We start from the raw sequence: 27,770 nt of genomic DNA on the forward strand, positions 1-27,770 counted from the left end.
TTAAATTGTGTTAAGTCCTAATTAGTTAATCTAAAATTTATTTTTCGCATGTAATTTTTTATTATTTGAAAATTTATTTCAAGTACTAGTAAATTATTATTCAGTAACTTTAATTATTCTTATAATTATCAATAGTTCCAATTACGACTATTCAAATGACAATATTTCAGAAAAAACTGAGTAGCTAATAATAAGAAAGATAACTTGTGCACCAAGGGACATTCATGCTTAGCAACTTTTGCTTCACAATAATTAACTTCTTTTATTGTAAATTATTTTCAACACATATATGACATATGTAAGTACACACGTACACGAAGTAACAAGAATAAGTATACTTACAAGCTAATTAAGTCACCTACAAGTAATTTAGATTTACTAATTTGTGAACTTCAACTCCTTTCTAGAACAAATAGTTTGATAAGTGTGTCAAACAAAAAATAGAAAAGCTTTATTTCAACACAAAAATATTTTGCTTACTTTTATGTTTGTTTTATTATTATTTTTAAATAAATTTGTATCTCAAAATAAGAATTTAATTTTGATATTTTTTTTGAAATAAAAAGTGCTCAACACAATAAGGTGGAGCAGCAAAACATTAGTAACAGGCTGCTCAACGTACAATCCATCATTGATCAACTTAATAAATAGAGTATCCTTTAGTCATCTTCGACATTACCATCAACAACCAAGAGGTTCACCACCAAGCCACTCGTCGGAAAGCATAAAGGATCTGTTTATTATCTCCATCACTCCTGAGCTTTTATTATTGAAGACTCTATCATTTCTTTCTAGCCAAATTGCCCAGATAACAGCAAAAAATCTAATCAACCACCGCCTCTACTCATTCTTTCTTGATGAAGCATTCGTCCAACTCTCAAAGTGTTGTTTTAGTGTACCCGACATAGTCCATATCCTTCCAAGAGCGAATAGCCATGCACACCACACCTGCCAAGTGATCTCACAGCCAATAAAAAGATGGGCAGCAAACTCAACAGACTTACAACATAGAACACATAAATTATCATGCTGGTCAATGACACCTAATTTGCATAGTCTCTCCTTAGTGTTCACCCTCTCAACCAAAATAAACCACGAAAATAACTCAACCCTTGGCGGAGCGAATCCCCTCCAAATAGCACTAGTAAATCTATAGCTAGTAATTTTCTCCGGGAGAGCTGCCTCCTGCATCACCTGCACAAAGGAGTTAGTAGTAAAAATACCAGTTTTATCATATTTCCAGACTACCCTGTCCTCCCTCTCAGTTGTTATTCTTACTGACTGCAAGACCTCATGGAGTTGGTGTAAAAGCTCCAGCTCCCACTGAAATAATTCTCTCCTCCATTGGAAACTCCAGATCCATTCTAACCCATCCCAGAACCCGCATTCCCCTATAACAGATCTTGTGAGGTTTGAAATCGAGAAAAGTTTAGGAAACATCTCTTTCAACCTTCCACCAGGTAGCCAGACATCCTCCCAGAACTTGATTGTTCTGCCATTCCCTACATCCATAGATAAGCCTCTTATCATCTTTTCTCTGATTTGCAGCTCCCTGATCTAGAGCTGACAGATATCTCTCCAAGGGCCCCCTCTTGTAGAAATAGGCTGACCACACAGCATCGCAGAGGGATTCATGCTGTTACAAGAACATACTACTCTCTTTCATAAAGGGCAGTCTTCTTTCGAAAACTTCCACCACCACTTGAACAGAAGGGCTGTATTCTTAACCACTGCATCTCCCACTTCTAATACACCCGCCTTCCTAGGAGCCATCACTATCTTCCATCTCACTAGTGGCATCCCTATCTTTCCAATCCTCCTTACTCCATAATAACTACCTTTTATATTAACAGCATGAATGGTCATCCAACAACACAGATGTAATTGCACATGGATCCAAATTAAACTCCTCAAAATAATTCTCTTCTATTTCTATTCTGTTAGCGAGTGGAGCCTTAACATCAAAATAATTTTATTTAATGGAAATGGGAAGCTCAACCTCTTACGTTGTTCAAATGAAACCCTAGCAAGTAGCAACTACATATCCTATGAAGAAGTGATTCGACATGGAAGAAGTTGAAGTATGTTTCTGTAATTTAATTATTGTTTGGTTGCTTGACGACAAGGGAGGACATTTGTCGGCTAATTTATAATTAGAACATACATATATAATATTTAATTCAGGTGGTTGGGATCAACCAAAAAGATTAGACAAACTTAGAGTTAAAAAATATAAAATCTACATATGAATTAGTGTGAACTCAGATCTACAATTAGGTTCTCAATTAATCTTATACAGCTATAGATAAGACAAATTCAGAAATTCAGGGTATAATTTGCAACATTATTATTTATAAACAATTTGGTTCTATAACAATGCAAATTCATCTCTTCTCTTTTGTTATATTTTAATTTAACGTTTATTTCTTTTTTTTTTTTTTTTTGTCAGTTTTGGAAGAGAAATTTTATCCTTTTTTTTTTCGTTGACAAGGAAAACTTGGAAAAAGGTATTATTGATTTATTCTACTGAAAATTGCGGTTTCATTGGATTCTCCTGTTTAGAGATACTACTAATCATTACTCACTTTAATCATTTATTTCTCTTAATTTTATATACCTCAATGATGGATTTGAAATGAGAAAAATAGCGTGGCCAAAATTTGGAGCAATATTTAACTTCGTTAATTGAAGTAGATTTCTTTTAAATATGGCAACGTACTTTATTTTAAATATATTTTGTTGACCATAGTTGTGCTGCGCAGCTGTTTGGTGATAATGATTAATAGTTCAATGAATCAAGTCAGATAATAATAATCCAAAGGAAAAGAAAATCACATCTGAAGGTACTTGATGCCTTGATGTCATTGCATGACTTATTGTTATGGCCAATTTTCCTGTGTAGAATGACTGGCGCCTTCTACATGTGTAGAAGTGCGGTGACAGATTTTAAATATAACATCTATCTTTAAAGATAAATAAATTCTGGTAGCTGATAAAAAGTGCATATGTTATCTTTTATTGTGTATTAATCTCCTCATGACAAAACACACATGACCACAATATATATATATATATATATATATATATAAAAGTATAAAAACGGGGTTAGTAAAAGCCTAAAATAAAAGACAACTTATATATAGATAGATTGAAATAATAAAGTTTTTGTGTAATCCTCTTGAATGATTCTAGCTAATTTTGGAGATGATGTATCCCAAAACAAAAAATTATCACCAGTTTTTAGTCTTTTTCTAGCTAAATAGTCAGCACATCTATTGGTCTGTCAGCACATCTATTGGTCTCTCTATAAATTTGTACAAAAAATATTCTTCAGTCATTTTTTCCAGTGCAACAATTCTTCTGACTGGAGAATTGAGATGTTTCTTCATATTTCTTTCACTATTTAGCAGCTTAACAACAGCCGTCGAATCGCACTCCACAATGATTCTCTTCATTCCCATAGCCCAAGCTAATTTCAAGCCTTCCATGACACTCCATAGCTCTGCTGTGGAAGCTGTGCAGCTGCCAATCCTACAGGTAAATCCAGCAACCCATCTTTCGTCCTCATTTCTCACCAAACCACCGCAGCCAGCGCATCTCGTGTTCCCCTGTAAAGACCCATCTGTATTAAGTTTTACCCATCCTTTTGGCGGTGGCACCCATCTGATGTGAATCTCTTGTTTCATCTTCAATCTTTTAATCAGGTAATTCCTCTTCAGACTTTGGTTAATTTTCTGAACTTGATTAATGATTGCAATATGAGGTTGGTGTGATCTTCTGTAATTGTCATCATTAATGTCCTTATTTCTCCAATACCACATTCTCCAACACGCTACCATGAAAATATCTTTCCAATCAAACTCCCTACTCTTTCCTAGTTGCTGTGTCAAATTCAGTTTTACCCATTCCTCCCTGTTTAGGTTGAAGAAGGATTGAATTTTAGATGAATCTAAGAGTTGGACCCAAATTGTTGATACTCTCTGGCAATCCCTTAACACATGTATGCAAATTTTCTGCGTTTCATGGCAAGCATAACAGTCTCCGCTTCCCCCAAACATTTTTTATTTTCTGTCATTGTTAGAATTCTTTTTTGGAGAGCGGTCCACATGAACACTTTAATTTTTTGTGTCCCTTTCCATTCCCATATCTGCTTTCATATCGTTTTTTAGAGTTTTGACCAATTGTTTAGGGCTTTATAAGTTGCTGCTATTGAGAAATCTCCATCCTCTGTGTGCTTCCAGCATCTCTTATCTCCCTCTTGATCTTGATTTGGTGGGCACATTGCTGTGATTTTGTGAACTATTGTTTCTGGTAAATTGAGTCTAAGTTGTTCTCTATCCCATTCTCCAGACTGATTGGTCCAGTCCTTCACTATGTTATTGCTATTCATGTTTGGGTTGAGAGTATGATTTTTAAGAGCTCCTTCTCCCAACACCCATTGATCCTTCCAAAAGTTGGTTGCGCAGCCATCTCCTATGTATTGTATTGAATTTTCCTGATAAATAGGCCATATTTTCACGAGTTCCTCCCAAAGCGTGGAATCAGAGCTTTTGCTTCTTATGTTGTTTTCCAATTGTCCTCCCGGATAGTATTTATGTTTTAGCACCTCAACCCATAGCTTTTCAGGTTCTCCTTCCATTTGCCAAATGATCTTCATCAAGAAGACATCATTTATTGATGTGATTTTCCTGAAGCCCATACCCCCTTCGTGCTTAGGACGATATAGAGTTTTCCAACTGATTAAGTGTATTTTCCGATGCTTGGGTTCATCCTTCCAAATGAAGCTCCTCTGAAACTTTTCGATTTCTTGACAAACTCCTTTAGGAACTCTATCGTGTTGCATTTGGAAGTTAAGAGCAGGACTAATAGATGCTTGAGCCAGCGTTAAACTTCTCGCAAGAGATAGACACTTACTCTTCCATCTCTTGAGTTTGCTTTGAACCCTTCCCATAGCATCTTTGAACTTCTCCTTGCCTTTTCTATTATTTGTAGTCAGGGCTCCAAGGTATTTTTCCAATTCCTTTTGTTCTCTGAATTTTTCTATGTCCATAATTCTCCTCCTTAAATTTATATTTGTACTTTTTGAGAAGACAATTGAAGATTTTTCTTCGTTAATTTTCAGTCCAGATGCCTTGCAAAATTTTTCTAGCGTTTCTTTAACCCTTTGGCTGGCTTCCGTGAATAAAAGAACATCATCAGCAAAGATCAAATGAGATATTCTTGGTCCCCTTCTTCTCACTGCCATAGGTTTCCACTCTCCAAAATGCACCAACTCCTCTATCAACTGAGATAGCTTGTCCATGCAGATAACGAAAAGGTATGGAGAAATGGGGTCGCCTTTTAGAATGAACTCCTCTGTCTTGTTTCCATTCCACAGCACATTATAGGACACTGAGTTAACGCATTGCATGATTATTTGGATCACTTTCTCTGGTAATTTAAACTCCTTAAGTCTAACTTTAATGAAGTCCCAGCTAAGCTTGTTATAAGCCTTTTCGAAGTCAATTTTTATATCCATGAAATATTTTTCCTTTCATTCTCTTCATATTATGCATGAGCTCCTTTGCAATGATGATATTGTCTTGTATTTTCCTTCCTGGAATAAAACTTGATTGGGGCACCGCTATTCTATCACTGAGATGAGGTTTAATTCTGTCTACTATTATCTTGGTTAGCACCTTATAGGTCACATTACACAATGCTATCGGCCGAAACTGGTTGATGGACTCTGGATGGTTAAGCTTTGGAACTAGCGCGATGAGAGTGGAATTGGCTTGCTTTATGATCTCCGGTTCATTCCAGCAACTCTGGATAAAATCACACACTTTGTTCTTCATGATCCCCCAATTATTTTTATAGATAAGCACCGGAAAGCCATCACTTCCTGGAGCCTTGAGAGATCCTATGTTGAACAAAGCCTTTCAGATTTCCATTTCTGTAGGATTAGCTGCAAGCTTCCTGCAATCAGGCAAACTGAAATTAGGGAGGTCGTAATGGTCTAATTCAAAAGGAACAATTCTTACCTCTTCTTAATAAAGGTTTTTGAAATGGCAAGTGATATGCTTTTTCAATTCCTCCTCTTCTTCAATCCACTCCCCTTCTTGTCCCCTGAGTTTAAGGATTCTATATTTTCCTCTTTTAACTTTAGCTTTGGTGTGGTAGAACTTAGTATTTCTGTCTCCATCTATGATCCATTTCTCCCTCGATTTTTGTAACCAAAAGGTTTTTTCCTTGTCCAGAACTTCGTTTAGCTCCCTTATAAGCTTCTGTTCCAAACCATCTAAGTAAGGATTTTTTTCATATGTGCTACTTCTCTGAATTCCTGCAAGTTTATTTTGTATTCTTCTTTTAGTTTTAAAAATATTCCCAAAACAGCTCTTGTTCCATTCGATTAAGTCCTTCTTTAGTTTTTCAAGAGCATTGTTGAGATGATAATGATTATTCCAACTTGTTTCAATTAAATTTTGGAAGTCTGGATGCATAGTCCACATAGCCTCAGTGAAACGGTCTATCCCTTGTTCCATTTAAGCGTTTTTCAGTAGTAATTAGTAGGGGATGATGATCAGATTTCATTCTTGTGAGCACCTCCACTGTAGCTTCATGGAATCTGTTTCTCCAACTTGAATTAGCCATAGCTCTGTCCAATCTTTTAAAGATTCTTTCTTGGCCTTCCCATTGAGGACCTCTCCATGTGAATCTCAAGCCGATGAAACCCAGGTCAATTAAACCACAGTTATTGATCCAATTAGTGAAAGCATTGCAAGCCCTCAGGTCTGTGGCTGCACCTCCCCTCTTCTCTGAATTATCTTTAATCTCATTAAAATCCCCTGCAATAAGCCACTCCCCACTAACAATGTTAGCTATGTTCTGTAATTTGGGCCATAGCTCCCTTCTAATTTGTGGATGAGGATTGGCATATACTGCAGTGAAAAATCACTCTCCTCTTTCATATTCTTGGACCTTAATGTGTATATATTGTTGATGTGCTTCAATTGAAGTAATATTGATGTCACTCCTATTCCAGCAAATCCAGATCCCACCTGCAAAACCTTGAGCTTCCTCAATAATGTAATTAGTGTATCCTAATTGCTTAATAACATTTCTAGCAGCTTGTCCGCTACACTTTGTTTCTAAAAGAATGGTAATGGCTGGCTTATTGTTTCATCATCTCTTTATAAATCCTTCTAAATGCTCCATTAGCAGTCCCTCTAACATTCCAGATTATTGTGATCATTAAAAAGGATAACTAAAGGTTTAAGAAAACTAAAACAGTAAAAAAAATACTTCAAACGGAAGGAGCACACCTGGAATTTAGTTCATCTTTATTTCAGTGTCTTGAAAAACACTAGCTTCCGGCATTGTGAAATCTATTCCTTCTAGCAAGTTTGCCTGCCCTCCTTCAGCGCCCTCTGTTTCCATAGGCACCACCTTTGTTGTCTCAACATTTATGGGGTTTTGTGGTTTTGGGTAGGCTTGATATGAAGGTTGGATGCATTCTTCCATTAAGGAAGGGGTCCCATTAGCCTCCTCTGCTCAGTTTTCCTCATGATGATTGATTCCTTGTTTTATTGTCCTTACTCTTTGCTCTTTTTCACTTTCGTTATGACTATTTTTTTGAGCTATTGCTTCTTTATTAGTCTCTGGTTTGTTTCCTTATCTTCACTAGTTGGCTCATTCTCTTTTCCCAATTCTTTTTTATGCTTTGTTGCTCTGCATGCTTGCTCCTGCTTCCTTTGTCTTTGGCTCTTGACTTGTGTGCGTTATTTGTTTCTCTTTCAGCATTATTGTCACTCTCACTCCCTTCTTGTTCTTTCTCTTGTGTTGTTTCCTCAATGGTCAGCACACTATATCTTGACCTTCCTCTTCCTCCCATGTCTCTAGAGTCAGTTTTTTTTTTGCCCTTTTTCCCCTTATTGGCCTTTGTACAACTATCCATTCTCCGTATTTGTCCTGCCCTGACCCTGTAGTGTCAATCTGTTTTCCCTTATCTAATTGCCTTTGTTCTGCCTGTTCTTGTCCCATTTCTGCGACTCCATTGGATCTTTGGATCTTTCACATAATCTTGCAAATTTGCCCCTACATAATTTAGCCGTGTTGCTATCCACCTTCACAGTCTTTCCGATAAGATTTCCAATTTTTTTCAAAATGTTTCTATCATAGAGTTCAATAGGTAGTCCTGGGAGTCTAATCCATGCTGTTACCTTGTCTATAGTGGCTGTTTGAGAGTTGAAATTAGGTTCCCAAAGTCTTACCGTTAAATAATGATCATAAAGTTTCCATGGTCCTTCCAATAAGGCAAAATCAAAATCTTCGTTTGAGTAAAACTTGACTAAATAGAAGTCCTGTCCTAAGTCAATGACATCAAGACTTTCCCTTGTTACACCACATTATCTCTAATCTTCTTTTCATTGCTGCATATCCCACCTTTCGCCCCAACAGTTTTACTATTAACGTGTTCCACCGTGGCTTCCATAATTTTCTCTCAGTCTCTTCACTGATGACAATATTAAAAAGTCCTTCTTCAATTTTTTCCACTCTGATGTCAGACGCTGAATCACTCACCGTGTCATCTTATCTTCTTCTGCTTCTTCCTTTCCGGTGTCGATAGCTAAATCTAAATCTTCACCTTCAGTGTGGTTGTTCATGGGGCCATTCTTCACGGTTTGAGCAAATGACCGATTCTTAAATTGGTTTCCAGTGCTTGTACTATCTTCAATCATCCAGTCTTCTTCTTTTGGTATAGGTTGTTGGCTTCCTGAAAAACCTTCACCGTCTTTTCTCTTTCTTTTTACTTCTCTTCAGCAGATCTTGCTCCTCAGTAGAGGGAGGTTTCTTTGTCGCTGCTTCTCCTGAATCATCAGCAATTCAGCACCGTTCATGACTTCTCAAAAAGTTCTGGGATCAACTGTACAGAGAGAAAACACTCTGTGTCTAACGGCTATGTTTTACAATGTTATTCTCACTAAAATTTCCATCTTGTCATGAGGAGATTAGGTTAGCAGAAAATTGTAATTAACATCACTGATTTTTATTGAGTTAAGAACGGGCTTGACTTTGTTGGCCTTTTTTTTATTTTACGTTTCTTAGGTATACATAAAGGGTCTTAGACAAAAACGCCTCCATTGCCATGATAGCGGACATTAACACAAAAAGAAAGTTATACACACACAAAAAAATACACAAATGAAAAGTTATAAACGTGACAAAAAAAAGTTGCATCATTGAAAACAATTTTTTTTTTTTATAATTATTGAAAACAATTTAAATTCATCAAAGTTGTATCCATTACCCCTTTTAAGCCAACATTGGTATGACCAAAAAAAAAAAAAACAATATTGGCATCCAGCCATCCACAATATACATCAATTGGGGAATTACACACAAAAAAAAAATACACAAATGAAAAGTTATAAACGTGACAAAAAAAAAGTTGCATCATTGAAAACAATTTTTTTTTTTGATGATTATTGAAAACAATTTAAATTCATCAAAGTTGTATGATTGTATCCATTACCCCTTTTAAGCCAACATTGGTATGACCCAAAAAAAAAAAAAACCAATATTGGCATCCAGCCATCCACAGTATACATCAATTGGGGAAAGGTAATGGTTTTTTTTTTTTTTTTCAGCGCTCATGCTGGATCTGGATTTGTGGAATTTTTTTGTCATTTTGAACAGTATATAATAGTGTAATGAATCTTTTAGTGTGTGAGTGAGTATGGTTTAGGGTTTATATATGAGCTTTTTTTTTTTTTTTTGGTCAAGGGGTTTATATATGAGCTTAAATATATGGAATAATTGACCAAAAAAAAAAAACATATGGAATAATATTTTTTCGAGTAAATTACTATTTGTACCCACGAAAGTTGAAAACGCTGACATATCTACCCATAGAAAAAGGAAATTACCAAATATGGATTTCGCATAACAAAATTATCCAAACACTAAAAAATTACTTAAAATCCCTAAATTACCCTTATCTCCACCACCACACCACCTCCTTCACCCAATCACTTTTCTAACCATAACCCTCAGTCACCACCCCTCTTTTCCTTTTCAATCTTAAATCTCATCACCACCCTCTTCACCTAACCACCACCCCTCTTTCCCTTTCTAACACACTCTCACTATTACTTCCCACTCAGTCCCCACCACTGCTCCAATGGCTCCTTGCCACACCCTCCTCTCTTTCATCCTCACAGTCGCCAGAGAAGAAAAGCACCTCGATAGAGAGTTTCAACGACCGCAACCTCGGCCATGTTCCTCCCAACTGGAAAGGAAAATTAGGAAAATCAATGGCGGAGGAGAAATACAAAACCCTAGAGGTAGTAGAGAAGAACCCCAAATCAGGGGTGTTCCACATTTACTTGAATCATCCGAGACAACGCAACGCTCTGACGCATGATTTCTTCACTGAATTTCCCAAAGCCCTGTATGCCCTGATTTCTTCACCATCAACGCTAGTATCCATGGCGCTTGCATCGGTGGTGCAATTGACATCGTGACAGCCTGTGACTTAAGGTATTGCACGGAGGACGCGTTCTTTTCGGTGAAGGAGGTTGATTTGGCCCTGGCTGCTGATCTCGACACTCTTCAGAGACTGCCATTAATTGTTGGCTACGGTAACACCATGGAGTTGGCCTTGACAGCTCGCCGGTTTTCCGGTTCTGAAGCTAAGCAGTTGGGCCTCGTTTCTCGCGCTTTCCCTTCCAATGATGACCTCGATCAAGCTGGCAGCTGCGTCGCTGGAAGGGACTTCCCCGCCGCCTTGTGCAACCGAAAGATTATTGGGACTCGCTACTTCTCCGCCGGCTACGAGGCCACCAACGACAAGATGAATGACACCCTTGAGTACCGTTCTCCTAGGGACTCCGATGGCCATGGCACCCACACCGCTTCCATCGAGAGAGAGAGAGAGAGAGAGAGAGAGAGAGAGAGAGAGAGAGAGAGAGAGAGAGAGAGAGAGAGAGAGAGAGAGAGAGAGAGAGAGAGAGAGAGAGAGAGAGAGAGAGAGAGAGAGAGGGGAGATGATAGTGGTAGTAGTGGAGAAAGGGGTAGTTTAGGGATTTTATTTAATTTTTTAGGGTTTGGATAATTTTGCTTGTAAAAATTATTTTTCATGGGTACAAATGGTAATTTTCTTTTTCTATGGGTAGATATGTCAGCGTTTTCAACTTTCGTGGGTACAAATGGTAGTTTACTCTATTTTTTTGTTCAATAAACCTTAGATATAAATAAAAAATAAATGTTTTGTATATCGCACATGTACATACATTAATTCTATTATATCTTACTAATTTTACAATCAAAATGTATCACATATCATTCTCTCATTACAATTGAAATGAAATCTTTCTTTCTAAAATTAAAAATTTTTCTCCTCATCTATCTTCCTTTCTCTGTTTCTCTCTTTCTTTCATCCAATCAATGTAACATCACATTCTCTAATTACATTTTGAAATTAAATTAAAATTAAAATATAATTATATTATATTACTGAGTAAAGTATCGTTTTTGTCTCCAACGTTTGGGGTAAATCCTATTTGTGTCCCTAACATTTAAATCGTCCTATTTGTATCCCTAACGTTTGTAAAAGTGATTCAATGTTATCCTGCCGTCAATTACACATCATGAACGCTTTAGTTTGAGTTTTAAAAATCTCTTCTTGAAGTTAGAATACAAATGTCTAGGATAGAATCGATGATCCACTCCGAAAAATAACTCATCAAAAGTTGAAACTAATTCCTACAACATTTACATAATTTACTTTTATAGGGACATAATTGAATCTAAACACAAATAGTGGGTATAATATTAAAATCGAACACGTTCAAGTGAGACCTAATTGAGAATGAATACATCCAAGTGAGAATAATTGAAAAATATAATCTGATTTGTTAGTATAATTGATAGTAGGATAACATTGAATCACTTTTATAAACGTTAGGGATACAAATAGGACGATTTAAACGTTAGGGACACAAATAAAACTTACCCCAAATATTAGGGACAAAAACAATACTTTACTCTATATTACTAATTAATAACTAAAATATATTATATAACAGTCTCTTATTAAAATTAAATATTTTTTTTAAAATTAATAAATTCTATTTTTTTATTCACTTATTTACCTTTTTCTCTTTTTTTATTTCCCTTGAATTAGGTGTATACATAGTTACATACTATACGAGGTGACTAACAATCCAAATCCAATAGTAAAAGTGCATATTATTTCCAATACTCAACTCTTTTTATTTTTTGTCATGTTCTGTAACTTTTTTTTGTGTATTTTTTTTAGGTGTATAACTCTCTTTTTGTGTTAATGTCCACTATCATGGCAATGGAGGCTTTTTTGTCTAAAGCCCTTTATCTATACCTAAGAAACGTAAAGGAAAAAAAGGCCAACAAAATCAAGCCCGTTCTTAATTCAATAACATCAGTGATATTAATTACAATTTTCTGCTAACTTAATCTCCTCATGACAGAACACACGTGAATAAAAGATAGCTTCTGCACTTCCTACCAGCTACCAGAATTTGTCTATTTCTAGGGACGGTTGTCATATTTAAAATCATCCACCGCACTTCTACACATGTAGAAGGCGCAAGTCATTCACACCGGAGAATTGCCCGTTTGTTATAGCTCATGTAATATCCCTTGATAATGTAATGTGACCGGCACAAATAGTTGAAATTAGTTACTATCCGATCGAGAAATTCGTCACAAACCTATTATATTTGGAGCCATTTAGATAAAAACGTCTAAAATATTTTTTTAAAATATTTTTTAATAATTAAAATTTAATACATATAGTTGATTAAAACATATTATTTTTATTAAAATTAGGCAATGATAAATCAAATATTAAACTAGTCTAAATTAATATGATTCTTTTATAGAAAATAACTACAATACTCTTATTATAGAAAATGACTAAAATAATCTTATTATATATATTAATTTTAAGAATCTTAAATTCTAATCTTTTACTTCTCTGCTGTCACAGTGTTAGGGTTTAGAGTTTATATATATATATATAAAATAAAAATATTTTAGTCAATTTTTATAATAAAAATATTATAGTTATTTTTTATAAAAAATAATATTAATTTAGGTCAGTTTAAAATTTAACTTACTATTTTTTCGGTCAAATTAATTTATCTGATCTAATTTTAACAAAAATAATACAATTTAATCGATTATATGTATTAAATTTTAATTACTAAAAAATATCTAAAAAAAAAAAGACGTCTATCTAAGCCATTATATTTAGTGATTATAGAAAGAAATATGGATGTACATAAACTTCATATCTCATACCAAAAGTTTTCTTTTTATATTTTGTATGCCAAGTTTATATACTCTTTATATGGTATTGACAAAGTAAGAAATAAAAAAGATGAAGATGCATACTTTTATACACATTATATTATGCTGCATATTTTGAAGATACTGACACGTCTTCTTCCGTAACTAGCTATTTCATTCATATAAGTACATATATTTAATTACACATAAATATTTGTTTTGGTAGGAACATATACATAATTTTAAACTAGTGTTTTATGACATATGATCCATTCAATTGAAGACAATTAACATAATTAAAAAAACTAATATAATTGATTCGTTCTGTATATTAGTTGTACTTATTCGTACATTATTAGAAAACAAATTAAAAAACTAAGGGCACATAAACTTTATATTAGTAAAAATTTTTAAATATTTTTATTTAATAAATATAAAATAAAATGCATTAAAAATTTAAAATTTTTTATATTTTCAATAAAAACTTTCTTAATTTGTAAATTTAACATATACCTTTAAAATACAAAATAGATAAACTCTTTAAACAATTCTAAATATAAGAGATATTTGACCTACAAATTCGATCTATACTCCATATGAATTAAAGATTAGACCGATTCAAATAACTAATTTACAATCCAAATAAGTAGCTCTCCATTCTCCAATGAATTATCCTCGATATATTCCGGTGTACCAGAAAACCCATTTTACTAACCATGTGGAACATAGTATTTCTCTTGTAGAAGAATTTTTACAATGTAATTTAATTCGATTTTTGCCTGAGGTCTATAGTCTATACTGTAGTTTAATTTTAACATAATTTTTCCAGGGATATATCAAAAGTATTATCAGCTATAACGTTAGTGTCTCTTTACAACTTTGTATTGGTCAGCTTCTATATATTTTTCTCTCTCGATGCAAAAAGGGAACACAAAAAAAAACTCTATAGCTTAGCCAATGAAGAAAAGAGAGTGAAAACCAGATTGATGCCAACGACATGAAAATAACTGGAACTTAAGGTATTTGCACAGAGAATGTCAAGCACCATTAGCTTGTGAATCATTCTGCATGTTGAAGTTGAAATCAGGCCAACGGAATGACATATTTACCAAATACTACAAGCTGAAGTTATGTTTTGATTTTTATATAAGGAATATGATTTACCTCAACTTGTTGTAAAAGATTCTCAAGTTCAACCGTTATCTCCTGGAAACTCGGCCGGTTGCTTGGATCTGCTTCCCAACATCTTTGCATCAAATATAATAGTTTAGGGTGACCATGCTTTGGAAGTTCCGGGCGCAGTCCCTAGAAAAGGATAATCTATTTAGTGCATGTATGCTCCCATAAGCATGCATTCTTTGAACTTAGCATACTTATTTATGTAAAGCCATCTCCTTTGGTAAAGTTCTATTTCTTGTAAGACGCTGTAATTAATGGTTTAGAATCATACATGAGGAAAAATAAGACTTGAGATGATTGCAACTGTAAGATATGACATTTATCTCTAACAAAAAATTGCTAAATAGTTATTTCTCAACAAAAAAAGGGGTCGAAATTTCTATCACACAATTAATTTGAGGGCATAAATATAATATCAATTGCTGATTAACATTTTGGTTGATTTGATTTTGAATAAGAAAATCCCAGTTCAAGATTTTTGAACAAGAAATAAAATTCTATGTTGCAAAGAAACAGTGTAGAACTGTGCATGCACACTGCTAAATTGACATGTACCTTATGGCTCTAATTTATGAGGTCTTCAATTTTAGAGTATAATCATTTTGCTTAAACAATAAAGTCTCACTACGAGGAAAGCAAACCTGTCTGACACCCAAGGCAGCTTGTAACGGAGTCATTGTATCATAAGGCACCTGAAATACCAGATGAACGTGACAAAGAATTGATTTTATAACAATATATTTTTATATGTCAATCATATTATTCAGGAAAAAAGAATAATGGAATAAACTAGTATCATTTCAATTTATTAGGCCATACCTTTGCTGTCACTAGTTCCCAGAGTACTATAGAAAAACTGAACACATCTGCTTTCTGATCATAAGGCTGATGGTTTATAACCTTGAGAAAATCCGACAACAATAAGATACTGAAAGTAAAGCAAGAATGAGACAAATATACCACATAGCAAGTTCATCAAGTAGTAGTGTGTTTGTGCGTGTGTGTATCAAAATATAGATTTTGATTGATCTGCATTATATTATTACCTTTCAGCCATTTTTCTCATTCAGTCTTAGGTTTTGTAAAGGACCAAAAAAGCAGAGAAAAACACATCATATTCTACAATGTACATGGTGTGTCAAGCAAAGTCAAAACTGGCTAGATAAGCAATTGTGCTTTACGTGTAAGACAACAATGAATATATGTTTACCCTCTCATGAAACATCTTTTATCAAACAAAACAGCAAAGGCAGAACAAAGGAAAAAAATGCACATAAATACACCAAGGAAGAAGCCCATATCCTGCTTATGTAAATATGTACTTGATCAAACTTAGGCATCCATGCAGAAGAAACTTTAAAATTCTGTGGCTTTATTATTATTATAATTCATATGACAAACCTCTGGTGCCATCCATCTATATGTCCCAGTTTCTGCTGTCATCACTCCCTCCTGATTGAGGAAGCGAGCAACGCCAAAATCTGCTACTTTAACAACCTAATATGAAAAACAAGGTTAAACCAAGAGACAAACAAGGTTGGCACAAAAAAGCTTTAAAATCAGAGAAAATTCCTAAACATGTCCACCAAAGATTAGTTTATCACCACATAAGTTAGAATACTTGGCATAAAATTATTCTCAAATATATCATAGTAGTTTACCGTATTAATCCTAATGAGGGACTAAAAGATAGGATGAATTCTGTAACTGTATTGTAGTACAGGACGTATGGTCTTCCACTTTCAGCTCTAAGTTAGGACCACATTTTTGCAAAAAGCATGACATCACACCAGCTCTTGAACAGTCTCAAAATTGAGCAAATCTATGACAATTATTGATGAGGCAAGTAGGCATCAAGCCTTGCCTTTACAAAGGAATTCATCTAACATGGTAACAATACACAAGCTGAAAGATAATTGCATGAATATGGATTATTAGTGCTGTTTACGAGATAAAATTATTAGTTTCCATAAATTCTTACATTGTCTGTATCCATCAGTAGATTTGCAGTCTTCAAATCCCTGTGAATTATGTTGTTTCTATGTAAATACTCCATACCCTTGCAAACATCAATTGCAAACTTCAGTAATGGAGATAGCTCCAAGACGTTATGGTTTTTGTGCAAGTAATCATACAGACTTCCTCCGGGCATATACTCTGCCAGTATGAAATATGTTTAGATGGATGATAACGATAAGAAAATTGACAACATAATAAGGGATTGGAGATAAAGTGTATTAAAAAATCAGCTAATAATTTCTGAGCTTACAAGGTTTAACTACCACAGTCAAACCAAAACTTATCTAGATGTCTGCCTTCAAATAATTTGTTGGTGTGTGATATGATATACAAGACTGTTTAAGTCTTCAAGAGTATGTGAAAATATATAGCCCCCACGGTGGCTGAAGTAATTTTTCTGAAATCTGTACAAATAGAGGGCATAATTTTATTTTGCGAAAATCCTAAAAGTCTCATCAAAGTAGGTACATATGCACTTTCGTCGCCAATGGTGATTGGCTATGCAGTTTTCACATCTGTGCAGGTTACTAAAATTTGGAAATAGCAGCCCCTTTTGGATGGAAATCCAAACATGGGGTAGCAGATGTGCATAAGTACATAAGGTTCGTGTGGCTTGGGCTAGTATATAGTTCAGTTTTGTCATGTGTTAGTAACCCTCATGTGGCAAATGGATATTTTATCAAAGAACAGATCCATACCTGTTACTATACACAAATTTGGAGACTTTGTACATGCACCAATGAAACGAACAACATTTTTATGGTGCACCTGCCTGCATTCAGTAATACAAAGTCTCTTTACACAAGATCTACAGTGAAAATTATGGAATATGGATAAAGCCAAAATAGAAGGTTCACCTTTCACAAAGTGAATTCATAAAAAAATCCAACAAAAAATAGAAAGAGTATGTTGTGCAGCATAATGTGGCAAATTACTAACTTTAGAATTGTAACTTCTTGAGCAAATTCATCCTCCAAAGCATCATTCAATTGGTCAGATCTCATAACCTTAACAGCAACATCTTGCCCTAAATAAACCCCATGATACCTGTGGACAAACCATAATGCCAATTAAAAGTTTAGAACTAAGAATATATATAGAAAGTATGACATGAGAAGGGAAGGGAATAAATGAGAACAAATATTTATACATGAAATGAAACCAACTTACAAATCTCCACAGGATCCAGATGCTATTCTTTCTCCTATCTTCAACAACCTCTTGTCTATCTCCCAATATCCACATTTTGCTTCTGCAGCTAAGGGTTTCTCCACAGCTGAAAGAGAATTTGAAGAGCGTGACCATGATCCCTATGGCAAGGAAGAACATGTGATTAGATGTCATACAGAAAAACTTACTTGAGAATGAGCTAAACAGACGTGTTTAGAGAGTGGTATCCAAACAAAATAATATTAATGATGGGTTGCACTCACAGGGTGAACAAAATATAGGCTCACCTACTACTTTTATTTAGTCATTTTTACAGATTACAACAGATGTTGTTACCAAATCTCATACATAAAGTTCAAAAAATGAATTTGTAAATAAAAGTCAAGGACACATGACGCACCTCACTTCTTGCAACTGCTTTTTCCATAGCTTCATACAAACCATCTGTTTCCTGAGTACAAGATTGCATGGTCAGCAAACATTATGATGAAACAGAGTTCTGTTGTTTGGGAAATAATATCAATACTCCTTAATAATCTACAAGCTCAATTTCAGGCATAGAGGCATTCATTTTTATCAAATTAGAAGTCAGAGAAGATCATTAGATGTAGTGACTAGGATAGATGCAGCTACAAAATTTAGGATACAAACCAATGCCATTGCCAATACAAAGTGTTCACTAAAGGTCAGATGATACATGATAGCACCACCAAAAATACAGTTGAATCCCCAGGGCAATTCAGAGAATTTTAAAAAGAATAAAAATAGAAATAGAAATGTACATGGAATACTTTATATAATCAATTAAAGAGACATTAGGCATAAACAATAGCATAGATATCTTTTTTAAATGGGAAAATACAACAAAGTTACAACAATGATAAAATTTTCAAGGGAGTGAAAACATGGGATGGCATATTTTGCAAGTGGCATCTTACCTCTACTGGCCATCCATCCACCACAAATACATCGAGGGAGTAGCCATCAGTGGTGGAGAAAACATGTGCTTCACGGATGTTAAGCCCAATATCAGACAGCAAAGCTGACAGCTAAAGAAAACAGTACCCATAAAAAAACCATGCAATACATCAAGTAAATTTCCAGTCATAAACAGAAATAGAATTTCCTGCTTAAAAAATCAACTGAATTAAACAACAATTACACAAAGGGAATCCCAATTTCCACCTCCAATCTCTTATGTAAAATTCACACCAGTATTCTGTAAGGAGTAAATTAAACATGTCCTAATTGGGCTATAGGCCCATTTTTACTCCTTACATATTCTTAGTCAACACCTGGTCTCCAGTAAAGTTAATTTATATTTGGTACTAACTGCTTCCAGATTATGACAGAATACTTTTGCAAGAATCACTTGTCACTATTTAGCGTAAGAAAACTGTATGTGAATTATGAAAACAATGGGATCCAACACCCCACCCCATGGCTTCTAGTAACTCATTTTGTCTAGCCTTAGAATGACAGCATGCTCTATATTACCACTTAATAAATCACTCCTAGTGTTGAAATGCATTATATCTTAATTTTGATAGTTTCCATTTCATTCCCGTTATTGGTTAAGTTGATATAACTATGGAAGCTAAACTTAAATAGATATTTTAAAGAGAGGGCTGGAGGAAGTTAAGGAAATATATACATTTTATTTTATAAAAAGACAAGGTAAACTTTTCAAACAAACCTGGCTTAAAAGCTTTGGCTTGTCAAGGGTGGAAAATATCACTTCATGGATTGGGAAATTTAAATGCTCCTGCCTGCATTTCACATATGTATTATTTTACATCAAGCAGGTGAGACATAGCATATCAACACTTGCATCAATTTTATTTTTAAAAAATATAGAAAATAGACAAACTCCTACATTTTGAAAATCTATAGTTGATCAATAATATTAATTAGTTTGCTAAACTTTTTTTCTTTATTTCCTTCTTTTATGGGAGAAGCAAAGTTATCATAGAGAAAGAGAAGAAACAAAGAGTAGAAGTAAAAAAGAGGATAAGGCATCCTCCTAAACTATAGACCAATTCTCCAACATATTGACATTTCTTCATGGTACACATGATTCTTCTATTAGGGTACCAGTGAAGAAGAATCTTGCTGGCTGCATCATCCTTTTTCTTTTCCTTTAAGGCCTAACATGCATGCAAAGGACATAGTGGCCTAATCACAATTTGGAAAATATGTTTTCAGCTACAGATAAATCATCTTCGGTGCATCAACTGGACTTTCGAATTTAACTTGCAGTTCAGCAAACAGAACTGCTCAATGCTCATAAGTTTGGAAATAGGTGAAAAGGTAGACAATTCAACTTCAACTAAACTTTTTCTGTCTCTCCATCTCCAAATAGGAAAATATTCTCAGTCCATTCTATGTTTGATGAATTTAACGTCATCGCTCATTTGAAAAAAAGAGTAAGAAATGGCATTATCATTTTGTTCAAGTGATACCTCTGGGATAGGTTGTCTGAAAGAAATCTTTCCTCTATATCCTTGGAATTCTTTCTAACATCCAAATTTAGGCCCTCAAGCTTCGAGCAAGGCTCAAAGTCAGTTGCATGATCCCTTGTCCTACTTGTAAGAATGACGTAAATGATGCATTAAGACAAGACATAATTAAATTATAATTAATAAATTAATAGTTAGGAAGACCTTTCTGCATACTTGTGTATATATAGAGTACTAAACATAAACTGGATTTCACACCTCTTATGAGAGGATACAGCTCCTCCATTAGTTGCATGATTAGATGGCCCTGGGCTAGAATGAGAACTTGCAATTTCTTGCTCTTCACCATCTGTCTGAGCTGAAATATTCTGCCAAACAAGTGATGGACAAGAAGATTATGTATAATTGTAACAATTAACAAAATAACAAATTAAAAAATTCAGAACAGGGAAAGGTAATATTTTTAGCCCTTGGTAAACTCATACCAAAGCAGTAGTTCAAATGGGAACAAGCAGCAAATGTTTATTGCTTAGTGTATACATTAAAGTCCAAAATCAGATAAAACCCCCTTATCCAAATCATTCAACGAAGTAGCATTTGTCAGGTCTTCCTAAAGAACCTTAGAAACAATTTCTAGAAACATTTCAAATGAGATAAAGAGTGGTACCTCCAAGAAGCGTACATTGATGACAGGCCGCTTTTCCGGGTCCCTTGCCAAACTAAGAAGACTCTGATGCAATAGAACATCTTCAGCTCTATCCACATTAACATCAAGCCCATAACTGAAACAACAGCAACAGATGGGATTACAAGTGCACCCAATCTCTAAATAACCATATTTCTGAATCTCCTCTTTCAGCATATAACATATGAGTGTATCATGATATCCCTTATACAATCAAATGACTTAATCACCTAGCACTTCATAACGCTAACCTAATACACATTTTAGCATCAATCTGAGGAAGCAAACTGATATTAGTTTCACCACTAAGTCTTCAACAAAACATCAAACCACGAATGCCTCCAAAATGTACTTGTGATGACCGATAGAATGATGCCAAATTAAATGTCTGGCAGAAAGGCAGTTAAACTGCTCCAACATTTTCCCCCTTAAAAGCTGATTACTTTCAAGAAGAGCTACTTAAATGCTTCCCAAATTCCGTTATCATTATTAAAAGCTAGCTTGATATAGTCAAAAATCAAAATACAATAAATCTCCATTCAAGCAAATCCTACTTAATGATCAGCATAAAATGTTCTTCAACACAAAATTCCACCTCGGTAAACTCAAACTGAACCACCAATCATTACGATGCAAAACCATAATCTGCCACGAACTCCATAACAATAATCAGCCATTGAAATCGCACATAAATGCATGCAAAGACAACAGCAATAACCAAAATTCAAACTGCCCTATCTAAAAATAATAACCGAAAATGAATTAAAATAAATTGAAAAAAAAAAAAAAAGAAGTAACACAAAAACAAAGAAGACAAAAGATTATCTGTTTTTCACTGATCAAATTTTCCTTTCTTACCTCGGAGGCAAGCGATTGAAGTGAGCTTCAAGCAGTTCTCGAAAATCGGGATTCGACACAGCCTGATCGTGGCCGGTTTCCACCAAGCGATTGTACACATCGTTCCTGACGTCGTAGTTGCTGAAACCGCCGAACGTCCGCGGCGGCGACGAGCTCTCTCCGACACCTTCAACGAAATCCATTACTCTCTCTCACACACACACAAACACACTCTTAATGTTACTCTCTGCAGTTTCAGTTCATTCGGCCGAGAAAGAGAAGGAAAATAGAAGAGAAAATGGAAGAGAATTCCGATGAGGAGAGAAAGTGAGCAAGAATCTTTGACTGAAATTAGAATCCGAGTTGAAAACAGTAGAAACAGAAGGGGATAGAGGTTGGTAATTTGGGAGAAAAACGGAGGGTAATTTCGTCCTCCATGACCGTACAACACTTACTGGAGAATCGCGTTTTGGAGAGAGAGATCCAGTTAGAGTTAAGAGAGAGCTGAAGATTGAAGAAGTCAGCTAAGAAGGAAAAAAAGGAAACGGAACAAGTTTACATATTATGGGAATTTCCATATTAAAATAAAATATTTTCAGTATAGTATTATGCCTTTAATAGTAACTATGGACTTTGGATTTGGATAACAAATACCTACGATTTTTTTTTTTTTTTTTTTTGTGGCCGGTTACAATAATAAACTAGTAGCAATTATATGTGGAGATTTTTTAATAGAGTAATTGTGTAGTGAAAGTAATAGAAATAAACAGTGCACCATGTGTAATGATATAGATTGAATAATATGATACCTCGTAAATATTAGTATTATTTTTTAATAAAAATGTTACTTGCAATCTAAAATCGGTAATAATATATTTATGTATAAATATACATATAATTTAATTTATTTTTATTATATATTTTATATTTTTATATATATTTTAGATCGACACTAATTTTAATAATCAAATTTAATATATATCTAACATAATTATAATTTTAACGTTATATTTTCAAATTTTGGCCAATGAGTAATAGCTCAAATGGCATAGACTTCCCATACTCAATTAAGAGGTTGCGAATTCGAGTCTTCTATTTTTTCAAATAAGCAAATGAGTTATAGTTCAAATGACATAGTCTTCTCATACTCAATTAAGAGGTTGCGGGTTCGAGTCTCCTATCTTTGAAAAAAAAAAAACGTTATATTATTTAAAATTATTTTATTAGATTACATCACATTGAATACTTTACTAAACACTGCAAATTAGACTAAAGTATGTGGACAGCGAGGTGGAATTACGTAAAGGTGCATTAAAGGTGGGTGGATTAGTATTATTATTAGCAGTATATTTTTTATAAATTAAATGTGCATAATAATTATAAATATAAAATTAATTAATATACTATATTTTATATTTTAATTAAGGAGTCAATTATTTGAATTTTTAAATAATAAACTATATGTTTTTATGAATTATATTTCAAAAACAATTTTTTTGGGCTTAGCCCAGTTACATAACTCAAAAAAAAATTTTAAACAAAAAGCTCAACACAATCAAGTAGAACAGTTAGAAAGTACAAAATTATTAAGTAATAAAATAGAAAATTAAACTGTAATCATTTTTTATATTGTCATCAACAATTAGAAGAATCAAAATCAGTCACTCTTTGTAGTTTCAAATCGATTTGTTAATAATCTCCACAACACCTGTTTTTTATTTCTGAATATCCTGTCATTTCTTTTCAACTAAGTATTTCAAATGATAGCATAAAAGCCATCGGACATAAACCTAATCAACACCCGATCCGACTGCCCTATTAGCCTTTGAACCAAGTAAACTTATAGTCATTCAACCCTAAATCCACCCCTATGCTCAAATATTCTCTCTTTTCTCTACGTATACTCTCTATGTACTCATAAAATTTTGAGTTACATATTTCATTAGTTTCTCCTATAAGCAGACACGTATGCCGACAACCACTTGTACATTTTGGAAAAAAAAAATCTTTCAACGCCTGACACACGGCAGATTTTTAGTTGGTATGTGGAATGTGTCAGAAGTTATGTGTCACTAGTCACCACATACTTTGCCTGCAGCATGCAGAAAACTGTGTCAGTTCTTCTACTTTGTAACTTTTTTCTATTTTTTGGTGTTTTTTTCTATCAAAATTAAAACAAAAACTTTAAAGTTAATTATTTAAATAAGATCATATAGACTAGTGTTCATATTTTGAGTTACATATTTCATTAGTCTTTTTTGGAAGACGATCACGTGTGCATTTTGTAAAAAATCCAATCTTTCAGCACCTGTCTGACACATAATAGATTCTTAATTAGTATGTGAAATGTGTCAGAAGTTATGTGCCACCATGTACTTTGTCTGTAGCATGCAAAAAATTGTATCCATTGTAGTCTTTTCCTATTTTTTGGTATTTTTTTCTATTAAAAATTAAAACAGAAACTTTAAAATTAATTAATTAAATAAAATCATATAGACTAATATTCATATTTTGAGTTACATATTTCATTAGTTTTTTCTGGAAGCTGACACGTATATCAGCTTCCATGTAGACGATGACCACGTGTGTATTTTGCAACAAAAAAAAAAAGATAACTTAACTTTTCACATGTGGCAGATTCTTAGTTGATATGTGGAATGTATCAGAAGTTAAGTGTAGCCACATATTTCGCCTGCAACAATGAAAAAAATGTGTCAGTTCTTCTATTTAGTAACCTTTTTCTACTTTTTGGTGTCTTTTTTTTCTATTAAAAGTTAAAACTGAAATTTAAGGTTAATTATTTAAATAAGATTATATAGACTAGTGTTCATATTTTGAGTTATATATTTTGTTAGTCTTCTTTGAAAACAGACACGTACGGCAATATCCATGTAGACGACGACCACGTGTGCATTTTGCAACAAAAAAGAAAATCCAATCTTTCAACACCTGTCTGATACGATATCTGATACGTGACAGATTCTTAGTTAATATGTAAAATGTGTCAGTAGTTACGTCTCACTACATGCTTTGTCTGTAGCATGCAGAAAATTGTGTCAGTTCTAATTTTTTTTTCTATTTTTGGTATTTTTTTCTAGAGGTGTGCTAGAGGGCCAGCAACTTTTGTGATTTATAGCCATCAAATAGCCATCAATGATGATTTTAATAGTGTAAGATTTCATCCAATGACTCACTTTTCTTTACTGGTTACATGTTGGCCAGAATTTGAAAAAGTTGCTAGCCCCTTAGACTTTTTCTTTTTTATTAAAAATTAAAACAAAAACTTTAAAGTTAATTATTTAAATAAGATCATATAAACCAGTGTTCATATTTTGAGTTATATATTTCATTAGTTTCTCCTGTAAGCAGACATGTATAGCATTCATGTAGAAACAACCACGTGTGTATTTTACAACAAAAAAAAAAAAGACAACTCAACCTTTTCGCACTTGACACGTAGCAGATTCTTAGTTGGTATATGAAATGTGTCAGAAGTTACGTGTCATCACATACTTCGCCTGCAACAATGAAAAAACTGTGTCAGTTCTTCTATTTAGTAACTTTTTTTCTATTTTTTGGTGTCTTTTTTTTATTTGAAAGTTAAAGCAGAAATTTAAGGTTAATTATTTAAATAAGATTATATAGACTAGTATTCATCTTTTGAGTTATATATTTCATTAGTCTTTTCTAGAAACAGACACGTATGACAGCATCTATGTAAACGATGATCACGTGTGCATTTTGCAACAAAAAATCCAATCTTTCAACAAGTGTCTGATACTCTGATACGTGACAGATTCTTAATTAATATGTAAAATGTATAAGTAGTTACGTCTCATTACATGTTTTATCTGTAGTAAGCAGAAAATTATATCAGTTCTTCTGATTCGTAGTTTTTTTTATTTTTTTGTATTTTTTATTAAAAATTAAAATTAAATTTTAAAATTAATTATTTAAATAAAATCATATAAATTAGTGTTCATATTTTTGTTAGATACTTATTTTTCTTTTGTTGACATGATATTTTTGGTAGATATTAGAGTAAAAATAGTTAATTAATATAAATATATGATCAGATAATATAAAAAGTAAATAAAAATTACTGTCTCTTCTCATTCAGCATTAGCTGATGATGTGGCTGCTGGCTGGGAATGAAAGAAAGTTACAGCTATAATATATAATATAATGTCAATTTTAATTGGAAAAGATTAAAGAAAAAAGGACATAGTAACCAACATGCCCTTCAAAATATATGAAAAATTCAAATATTATTCTTCAATCAATCAGCATTTATATACGTATAGCTAGCTGCATATATATAGTTTGCCAATACTATATTACGTTATGCTACATACATATTATTTAAATTAATTTTATTCATTAAAATATTCTTAGATGCAGAAGCTGATATGAAGTTGGATGTTTTAGAAAAATTATAGAGATATAAATAATTTAAAATTAGAATTATATACAAATACTTAAAAAATTAAATCTGGATATAAAAAGTATGTTTATATGAAATAATAAAAATTTAATTTATAATTTTTTAAATAATTAAATTTATTAATATTTTTAATTTAATTTTGATATAATATTGTATAAAAAAATTTATACGTTTATTTAATTATGTATTATAATTAAAATATTTTTTATTATTATTTTTAAAAATAAAAAATATATTCTAAATTAATAAATTAATTCATTTATTTTAAAATTTTATATGCAACATAGGTACATATAATAGAACAAAAAAATAAAAAATAAGTAATAAAGATGAATAAATTGAGAATAAATAAAATATAGAAAATCATGAAAAGAATAAAATATTAGATTAAGATCTAAACTATAATTGTTTGAATTAAAATTTGCAATTGAAAATATCAAAAAGAAAAACAATGAAATTGAAATATACATAGAGTCATCGAGAACTATATAAAAAACATCGAGAATTTGAAATTTACTTTTTGACGAAGAGAATATGACCATTATTAGACAAAAAATTAAAAAAAATGTTGAAAATATAAAAATAAGAAGAGGATTTGAGAGAATAAAGAAGTGACGACACAAAAATTAAATTTGATTAAGTTAAATAATAGTCAAAATAATAGAAAAATAAAAAAATAAAATTAAAATTTTGGCCAATTAAATTTAATTTATAATAGAGTCATTTAAAATTTAAAGTCAAGACATATTATATATAATTATTTTTAAAAAAATTAGAAAATACAGTAGAGACAAGTGTCCCACTCATTATTGTTATTGGATCCGTTCCTGCTTTCAACACGTGACACATGGCAAATTGTTAGTTAGTATATGGAATGTGTCAGACGTTTAGGTGTCACCACCACATACTTCGCTTGCAGCATGTGTGTCAGTTCTTCTATTTAGTAAATTTTTTTATTTTTTGGTGTTTTTTTTTTCTATTCAAAGTTGAAACAGAAACTTTAAAGTTAATTATTTAAATAAGATCATATAAACTAGTATTCATATTTTGAGTTACATATTTCATTAGTCTCTTCTAGAAGCAAATACGTATGTCAGCATCCATGTAAACTACGACCACGTGTACATTTCGCAACAAAAAAAGATAACCCAATCTTTCAGCACCTGATACGTAGCAGATTCTTAGTTGATATGTGGGATATGTCAGAAGTTACGTGTCACCATATACTTCATCTGCAGCATGCAAAAAATTGTGTCAGTTCTTTTGCTTCGTAACCTTTTTCTATTTTTTGGTTTTTTTATTAAGAGTTAAAACAAAAATTTTAAAAGTAATTATTTAAATAAGATTATATAGACTAGTGTTCATATTTTAAATTACATATTTTATTAATTTCTCTTGAAAACAGACACGTATGATAGCATCCATATAAACTACGAACACGTGTGCATTTTGTAACAAAAAGAAAAGATAACTCAAATTTCAGCACCTATCTGACAGATTCTTAGTTAGTATGTAGAATATATCAGGACTAAGAAGTTACGTATCACCATGTGCTTTGCCTGTAGATACAGAAAATTGTGTTAGTTCTTTTACTTCATAACCTTTTTTCTATTTTTTGTGTTTTTTTTTATTAAAAGTTAAAACAGAAATTTTAAATTTAATTATT

General features: G+C 32.9%; 2 protein-coding genes and 1 long non-coding RNA gene across 7 annotated transcripts; 2 read left to right on the plus strand and 1 right to left on the minus strand.

Moving 5' to 3' along the window:
- The first annotated feature begins 3,123 nt into the window (after positions 1-3,123).
- LOC140179354 (uncharacterized) lies at positions 3,124-5,634 on the plus strand. Its single transcript, XR_011872913.1, has 2 exons — positions 3,124-3,704; positions 5,123-5,634. It is a non-coding gene; the product is annotated as an uncharacterized lncRNA (long non-coding RNA).
- Positions 5,635-10,295: 4,661 nt separating this feature from the next.
- Positions 10,296-12,309, plus strand: LOC112751907 (delta(3,5)-Delta(2,4)-dienoyl-CoA isomerase, peroxisomal-like). Its single transcript, XM_072218361.1, has 3 exons — positions 10,296-10,432; positions 10,522-10,883; positions 12,302-12,309. Exons 1-3 carry the CDS (start codon positions 10,296-10,298, stop codon positions 12,307-12,309), a joined length of 507 nt encoding a protein of 168 aa, XP_072074462.1.
- A 1,693-nt stretch (positions 12,310-14,002) lies between these two features.
- Positions 14,003-22,247, minus strand: LOC112751909 (serine/threonine-protein kinase STY8). 5 transcript variants are annotated; one of them, XM_025801235.3, is made up of 16 exons: positions 21,682-22,247; positions 20,806-20,920; positions 20,397-20,506; positions 20,142-20,261; positions 19,376-19,448; positions 18,618-18,728; positions 18,080-18,130; positions 17,680-17,819; positions 17,449-17,556; positions 17,208-17,281; positions 16,472-16,647; positions 15,892-15,987; positions 15,310-15,390; positions 15,132-15,182; positions 14,476-14,616; positions 14,003-14,375 (listed from the first exon to the last, which is right to left on the minus strand). In XM_025801235.3, exons 1-16 carry the CDS (start codon positions 21,861-21,863, stop codon positions 14,349-14,351), a joined length of 1,656 nt encoding a protein of 551 aa, XP_025657020.1. In that variant the 5' UTR covers positions 21,864-22,247; the 3' UTR covers positions 14,003-14,348. The 5 variants fall into 5 exon arrangements, 4 of the variants coding, with proteins under 4 accessions (XP_025657020.1, XP_025657019.1, XP_025657018.1 ...); XM_025801234.3 differs by having other exon boundaries at positions 17,208-17,317; XM_025801233.3 differs by having other exon boundaries at positions 20,355-20,506; positions 21,682-22,246.
- Between the last annotated feature and the right edge of the window lie 5,523 nt (positions 22,248-27,770).

Source organism: Arachis hypogaea, chromosome 15, assembly GCF_003086295.3.
Source record: "Arachis hypogaea cultivar Tifrunner chromosome 15, arahy.Tifrunner.gnm2.J5K5, whole genome shotgun sequence".
NCBI lineage: Eukaryota > Viridiplantae > Streptophyta > Magnoliopsida > Fabales > Fabaceae > Arachis > Arachis hypogaea.

Coding starts and splice junctions, on each gene's coding strand:
- LOC112751909 (XM_025801232.3), bottom strand. CDS start 21,863: ATGGATTTCGTTGAAGGTGTCGGAGAGAGCTCGTCGCCGCCGCGGACG. Junction 16,648..17,207: donor AAATTTGTGTATAGTAACAG/GTATGGATCTGT, acceptor TCATACTGGCAG/AGTATATGCCCGGAGGAAGT. Junction 14,617..15,131: donor CTGCCTTGGGTGTCAGACAG/GTTTGCTTTCCT, acceptor ATCCTTTTCTAG/GGACTGCGCCCGGAACTTCC.
- LOC112751907 (XM_072218361.1), top strand. CDS start 10,296: ATGGCGGAGGAGAAATACAAAACCCTAGAGGTAGTAGAGAAGAACCCC. Junction 10,433..10,521: donor ACTGAATTTCCCAAAGCCCT/GTATGCCCTGAT, acceptor CTGTGACTTAAG/GTATTGCACGGAGGACGCGT.